At 35.7% G+C, this 8,273-nt stretch overlaps 1 protein-coding gene across 1 annotated transcript in view; it reads right to left on the bottom strand.

Moving 5' to 3' along the window:
• Positions 1–7,775, bottom strand: part of LOC127855061 (serine/threonine-protein kinase OSR1-like) — a 112,420-nt gene extending 104,645 nt beyond the window's left edge. The window contains 5 exon segments of the mRNA XM_052390396.1: positions 231–372; positions 1,332–1,440; positions 2,316–2,428; positions 7,719–7,736; positions 7,739–7,775. Coding sequence (XP_052246356.1) covers positions 231–372; positions 1,332–1,440; positions 2,316–2,428; positions 7,719–7,736; positions 7,739–7,775 — 419 coding nt within the window.
• Between the last annotated feature and the right edge of the window lie 498 nt (positions 7,776–8,273).

Here is an 8,273-nt window from a genome sequence, read left to right on the forward strand (position 1 = left end):
AGAAAGGGCAGTGTGGCGCTAAATGGCTTTGAAAGGGGGCAGCGTGATACAAAAAAAGGGCATGGCGCCGCGCCATGCTAAACACTTGGCTACAACACTAATTGAGTAAACAACAATGTAAAAAGTTTACCATCGGACACATTTTTTTAGTCTGGCTAAATCCCTTAATTGCTCTCTGGATCTGTCCAGACTTATAAACAATGATTGCTATGGTATTAAACAATGCAAACCTGTGGATCTGCCCGTTGCTATGGAAATACTCGAGACCTTTCAACACCTCCTTGAGAATGGTGGCGATGGTGGGCTCATCAAAGACTCCGTTGGTGCAGTTGCCCGTACGCATTTTCACCTTGATGAGATCCAGCATGGAACCTTTATAGTAACAGTTAACTTTTTTTATTAAAAAACATACAAAACATAATTACACACATTTAGTCATAGCAATGAAAACAAAGAAATGGAAAAATACAACAATCATATCTGTCAAAATAAATTCATCATACAGTAGCAATATACAAATGTACATAATAATTATATATGTTTCATATATCAATACCAATGTTGCTTATATGCTTTTTTGTCATGTACAAGAAATGAGTCACAGACACTGATGAACCCACAGCTCATGTTGGGTCACAGATAAATCCACTATATAATCTACAGCGGACAAAAGGGCAATTAGTCAACACTTATCGCAGTAAAATTCCTTCCAAGCAGATCAACTACACATTCAGCTGTGAAAGTTTTATCAAAATCCACCAAGAAGTTAGAGGAACTGAACAAAAAATATTTGAACAATATATTTATAGTTGTCAACAGACAAATGACCACAATGCCGTCAAAACTTGCTGCAACTTAAGCCAAAAGTGTCATCCCTGATTAGCCTGTGCAGACTGCACAAGCACATGCATTAAGCCCCCTTTTCCCAGAGCAAGGCTCCAGGGCCCTCACACTACTTTGGGGGAAGGGGTCCGCAGCCCTTAGGAGGGGGAATTTTCGCGGTGTTTCCCTTTTTGGGGGATTTTTTTACTTACTCTCTCATTATTGCATTTGTAGATGTTTGTACTATATCCATTGCATTTTTCATAATTTAGTATGTTTGAAAAGATTAAATTGAAATAGAATTGAGATATAATAATCCTGAGACACATCTTTCTTAAAAAAAAAAAAAAAAAATTTTTTTTTTTTTTTTTTTTTTTTTTTAGGGAGAATTTTTCCCCCTAAAAGGGGAAAAAAGTATACTTTTCAGGTGGGGGACTGCCACCGAAATTCGGCGGCAGATTTGATAGATTGAGGGCCCTGGGCTCAATATTTCTCAATAGGGTCCTCACCACCACTGCACAACTTCATGATGACCCATAGTTCGTCCTTCACAACAAATGACGTATGATAGCCTACCACATTCTCGTGTTTGCACTGGCTCATTGCCTGTATCTCTTTCTGAAAATAATAAAACCATATGTTGTTGCAATTTTTAAAACAAGAGCACCGCATAACGGGTGCCAACGCTTGGCTGCGGGTGCAGTTTTGAATAAATGAAAGCTTGTCAGATTTTTAATTTTTTTAGAGGTCACAGTGACCTTGACCTTTGACATGATGACCCAAAAATGAGTGTGGCATGTAGAACTCATCAAGGTGCAGCTACATATGAAGTTTCAAAGTTGTAGGTGGAAGCACTTTGATTTTAGAAGCCAATGTTCAAAACCTAAACAAAATGTTACGGTTTTAGCACGACGACGGCGAACGGCGAGCTGGCTATGATGATACCTTGGGTTTTCTCTGAAAACAGCCGAGCTAAAAAATGTATCATTTGAACAGATCTTCTGACCAAGTTTCATGAAGATAGGAGAATAGATGTAGCCTCTAGAGTGTTAACAAGGTAAATGTTGGCAACGCACGACAGATGACGAACAAAAGGCGATCATAAAAGCTCACCATAACGCTGTGCTTTATACGCGTTTAATGCGCTCTAAATGGGAATATAATACATATAAAACAAAGCAGTATTTTACACTCTTTTGGGGAAGGATTAAAGGAAAAAAGCCATTTTTTTCAACCAACTGTAACCATTTTCAATATTTGTGGCCTCTAGAATGTAAACAAGGTAAATGCTGATGAGGGACAACGCATGACCCACAAAAGGTGATCACAAAAGCTTACCATGAGCACGTTGTGCTCAGGTGATCTAATAAAACGTTACAACTAAACTTATTGGTAGAGTTCTCATTCATTCACCATTGATATGTCTAAGCCTGACTTTGGTGCAACACATATAATCTTCTACTCTTTATTTACTTTGTAAGATTTCTCATTACCAATAGCTCCTCTACTGTAGTATTGCATTTTTCCAGATTAATCCTTTTTATGGCCACTGGTTCATTCCTTGGTTTACACAGGGCACCTTGTACAACTGCCGTTGCCCCTGCCCCTGTGGGAAAATACAACAACAACACAATATGACAAAAACATTGCTTACATTTGTTAAATGCAAATGGTGAGAAATTTATTACTTATGGCGAGTAAATTGTAAGTTGTCAAAACAATACCTGTTACACATTTATGCGGTAACAATGTACATGTAATTTCTGTACAAGTATATTTCATCATGACATGTCCCTTTATAGAACTGAATTACACATTTTTCTACAGTCACTTGATGATATTTTTTAAGTCACTTTGTACGCACCATTCACTATACATGTATGCCATTTTAAACCTGTGTTTTAATAAGAGCCCCAAAGTGTTGCTGACAGAGTTAAGTTCCACGCATGTTAAGAGTGCATGTTAAAACATACCATGTGCCATAACTAAATATAGACATGCAACTCTGTAGTACATGTAGTTTTTTTATGATGAAAAAATACATCAAATTTATGCACACAATGAGATAGTATTGATCAATGAAACTATAGAAAAATATGCAAATGTACGAATAAAAAGTTAAATTAAAGTCACTCATGGATTGGTTGTTATAACCAAATATGAACAGTGCTAGATGCTCGCACATTGCGTTACTTGATTTACTCATGTTTATTGGATATTATCCCATCCAAAAATTCACTTTGCATATGCGCTTGCGTAAAATAGTGGACGTTTGTGTTTATAAAATTCTTAAACACATTAGCGTCAATACTGGTCATATTTTGGTTTTGAACATTGGCATACACGTCATAAATTTTAAGACAAATTGCGGGACATTAAGCTCAATTGTCTTGTACTTTTGCCGATTTTCCGGGACATGTATACATATAGCGATATAGAAAGATATTTGCATTTTTGGTACGCATTTTTTCACATCGTAAATCGCTAAGTTCGAAAGCCATTCAAAATACACTAGATCAATTAATGTCAAATTAAACATTAGTACTTCTTTTACTAGATATCACAGCGCTTCCGTTAGTGGACGTCCGGGCGTAATTTACGCCCGAAAACGGCAGTCGTACGTCCATTATGCAAATGGTGGAAGTCCCTTGGACGTCCGATAATTCGCATGTACGCTATTTTTTAATACACAACACGTACAAATGTCAACAGTAAATCGGGTTATTCAGACTGTTAACTCCGCCTTAGAGCTACTGTTTTCACAAGCGAGTGGCCAATATTGATTTTTCCTGCTGTCAATCAATGTCTTCTTGGTAAGCGCATCAGCCATCAGTGCTCAGGCAACCGAATACACGCAGACCCCATGTGAAGCTGTATACAATAGACGCAGACCCCATGTGAAGCTGTATACAATAGCATTAGCGACCTCTGCGTTACGATGTGCGTATTCAGCAATCAAATTTTTGAGTCACACTTGAGGTACATGAAGTCTAATTTTCGCATGATTTCATATGTACACAAATACACAAGAAATGTTTATTTGTTGGCTAGAATTTTCGTAACTTTCCGTGAATAATAAAATCTGGAAATGATTTCGGATAACACGTTTGTTTATAGACCAGTTTGAATGTTATTGTGTAACATTTTAAATTCAGTCGTTGATTTGTCATAATTACTAAATATGAACAGTGCTCTATTTTCTCAAATCGCGTCATGTGATTAAGGCATGTTCAATGGGAATTCCCCAATCCCACAATTCAACTTGCGTAAAATGGCGGACGTCAATATTGTCCGTATTTTGGTTTTGAAAATAGAAATCGTTATTATACTGGATTATCGGGTAATACATGTGTAGATAGAGTTGGAACATGTACGTTTATTTAAAGTCTAAAATGAAATCAGGACTTCAAAATTTATGTCTGGGACGTCCAAAATTTTAGGCTTGGAAGTCAGGACTTCCAACTTTTAAAAGCTAACGGAAGCGCTGATATCATCAGGCTTTTTCCGCTCCATTTTGGGAAAAACGCCACACTGGAGTTTTGGGAATTTCGCGTCGTGAAAACCCCCATTTTGGGAAAAAAAATTAATCGCAAAATTGGCTCAATTGGGGAAAAATTATCGCATGTTAATAGTGTTTCTTATATTTCAAAGAAGCCTTTAACTGGTAAATAACAACTATTTGGATAACTTATTATTGAAATTTTACAAAATATCATGAACATGTGTGATAAGTGCAAGGTTTTTTTAATCTGAATTTGGGGAAAAGGCTTGGCCTTTTTTTAGGTGAAAAAAAATCGCGCGAAGCGCCGGATTTTGAGGAAAATAAGGAAAGTCTTAAATAATCATTAACATATTTTACAGTTTTTAAACAAATTCAAGGCAACAGATAATTCAATTATGCAATACTTTCTATTTTCTACACCGGATCAGGTCAACTTATATATTTTAAGGGTAAAAAAACAAACAAAAAAAACATTTTTTTTTTTTTTTTTTTTATTGGGAAATTTTTTTCAATTGGGAAAAAAACAACCAGATTTGCATTGGGAATGGGGGCTGAATTTCGGACCCGTGGCATAGGGCGGAAAAAGCCTGATCATACAAGCCAAATGTTTTTTGTGTTAGAAAAGAGGACCAAATTGCTTTTGTGTACATGTCACATCATCTGCAGGAAACGCGTGGATGAATCTGCTGGACGTTTTGACATGGCAAACGCAATTCAAATTCAATTATCATTTTATTGTTACTATTAATAGGGGTTTAGAACAAGACAGCAATTAACCTAGCGAGGATGACGATTTTATAATAATATGCTTAATTTTTTACTCAACCTCTTTGTCGGTTAAACGTGCCAACATAAACTGCCTTTAATTTTTACTTAACGATGTTGGACTTCAGATAAGTGAACAACTCCTTTGCCCTTACGCGGAGGCAGGTTTTTTTTCCCCACTTTTTGGGAAGATAGTCCATGGCTTTGGAATTAATTTTATCGGCATTTACATGAAATTGGGAAAATAAATTCATTAGCCTTTTTTTTCACACTAAAAGTCCACTGATTAGGGAAATACTAATTTTCATTTAACTCTTTATAATCATTCAAATTAAAAGAACAAAATCATATAATACTTGTTAGATGTAATTAATTAAAATTGAGATAAAATACGCATTAGACACTTCTTTCTAAAAAAAAATCTTCTTTTTTTTTTGGAAATTGGGAATTTTTTGCCACATTTTGGGAAAAAAGTATACTTTTGGGATTGGGAATTTCGGCTAAAAAATTGGGCCAAAACAAACCCTGGGAGGGAATTATAAAGTTGTATATTAAAGCCAATTAACACCCACATTAAATAATGAAGCCTTATTTGTTTGACTGCGAAAGTTCATGAGGCATTCAATAATGATAACAGGAGACCTGTTCATTGATCAATTTTGACACATATCGTAGTCACCTATTCTTGTCAGGCATTGCATGGAGACGCTGCGGATTAGTGGGAACACAGATCAGGGTTTTTTTTTTCCACTTTTTGGGAAGATAGCCCATGGCTTTGGAAATGGGAATTTATCGGCAATTTTCATGAAATTGGGAAAATAAATTCATTAGCCTTTTTTTCCACATGAAAAGTCCGCTGATTAGGGAAATACTAAATTTGATTTAACTCTTTATAATCATTCAAATTAAAAGGAAATAATAATATAATACTTTGTTAGATGTAATTGAATTAAAATTGAGATAAAATACACATAAGATTTCTTTCTAAAAAAAAAAAAAAAATTTTTTTTTTTTTTTTTTTGGCAATTGGGAATTTTTTGCCACATTTTGGGAAAAAAGTATACTTTTTGGGATTGGGAACATAGCCGAATTTCGGCTATAAAATCGGGCCAAAAAAAACCCTGCAGATAGAAGGCGCAGTTAAGCCTAAGATAAGGTACATGTATATATGGATTTTGTTAAACCCGGACATTTGACAGATCCGGGACTGCAGGACACGTTCTTCATTTCCTGGACAATCCCGGACAATTCGGGACGTATGGCGTGTATGACATTGAAATCCCAATTATACTGGACATTTCTTTGTTTGTGTTTTTTACACTTCTTTATTGATGAATTCCGATGGGGATTGTTGTCGACATTCCGGAGAGCAGGCAAGGGTAGGTGCGAACGAGGTCTTTTTTGCAGGTAACGGTAGGTGTGAAAGGGGGTCACTTTGCACTTCGTAATTGGCATATGTTATTGAATAAGACGCTAATTGACATTTGAAACACTAATTGACACTTGAGAACATGAAGATATGCATTTGCATTTTGTGTATAAATATTGAACGTTCAACAGTGGTGTACCTCAACAACTGTATCCCTGTCTCCCATGCGACATTCAAATTAACCGGTAATGCCCATTTATTTCCCCGAGGAAAAATCACACGATGTACACTAATTCTTATTTCTCCCGTTTTTCACGAAATGCACGTGGACTGTTAATCTTTTGCTAGAAAATTACAAAATTGTCAGAAAAATATCGTGCTATGCAACCCATGCTCCTAATCATAATGACGCTTCCTATTTTGAATGCTTAATAAGCTTTCCAATGCCCCGGATTATTGGATTATGCAATAGTAAAACTGCGGCCATTTTCGGTCCGATTTGGTGGTTTTATTGTCTTTAAATATTTTTTTCCCATGTTTGCATTAAAAAACAGCCTGCGCGCTATACACGGGAGCGCGCTATACGTGGAAACCTACGGTATCCAAAATTTTAAAAGCTAGTTGAAGCACTGGAGTGTCAGTCATAAGTGAGCACAGAACCTGGATATTTCACTACAAGGCATGTGAAAGAATATTAAAAAGATTTGTGCAATTAAGTACCAAGCTAGGTGTTTCACTAGTCTTTCCCAAAAATAAGTTCTGACCACTTTTTCGCTATGTACAAAGTGATACATGTTGATTAATCTGATCTATTGAAATAGTCAATTAAATTGATGTAACGGTAATACAGTTTATTGAATGATTATTATTATTATTGATTTATAAATTAAAATCCTTTAATAAACTGTATTACAAATTCCGAAATGCAAGCACTTACGGAAAACAGGGTTTGGATATGAGATTTCAGATACTTCAATAAACGCTCCCCAAACGTTAAGACTTTCAACAAAGACCCCACTGTACTCCACAAAAATGTTGCAGATTCACAGAATACATGAAATAACCATAAAAAGCATTGGTGCAATCGCTCAGTGGCTTTTAAACAAGAAGTGAAACGGAACTCTTTAGAAATAGGCACTCAACGGAGGATACAACACAGTATAGTAGTATGTAACCTTCCAATTGAGTAGAAACAGTTTTCAAAATGGAAAGCTTCAATTTCAGTCATTAAGAAGGGTATTTAACCAATTATCATCATACCAATAACATCTTTCAATCATAATCCTCTCGAGTATTAGGCCAAGGTTGCTCCGACATTTTCGAGAAAACAACCCGGAAGACAACGTTTTTTTACCGACCGGAAATAGGCCACAATCACGCAACCGAAATGAAGGAAAATAAGACACCACAAGACAGTAAAGGTATAAATTGTCTTGTTCCCGATCTTAAGTGATAGCAGAAGTGATTAAATGCAGGGCGTTTGTGAAACAGAAACTTAAGGAAAATATTTCGGTTAGATATAAATATTCAGTTTAAGTCCACACAAGAAATAACATAATCATGACACACTGTGAATAAATTAAAGATCACACTCAGAGGACAAAACGATATCGAGGAGCATGGGCATTTGTTTACAGACTGAATTAAATGGAGTGCTCTGTACACTTTCATATATGGCATTTGCACACAAAGTACGGGTTGTGTCCTTTGTTATATTTACCTATGGATGGCGCAAATAATGTTTTATTCATTAGTTAGTTTTTGATTTTACAACATTATTTTTTGTAACAGTCATTACAAATCATACATGAAACA

Source organism: Dreissena polymorpha, chromosome 13, assembly GCF_020536995.1.
Source record: "Dreissena polymorpha isolate Duluth1 chromosome 13, UMN_Dpol_1.0, whole genome shotgun sequence".
NCBI classification, from domain to species: Eukaryota; Metazoa; Mollusca; class Bivalvia; order Myida; family Dreissenidae; genus Dreissena; species Dreissena polymorpha.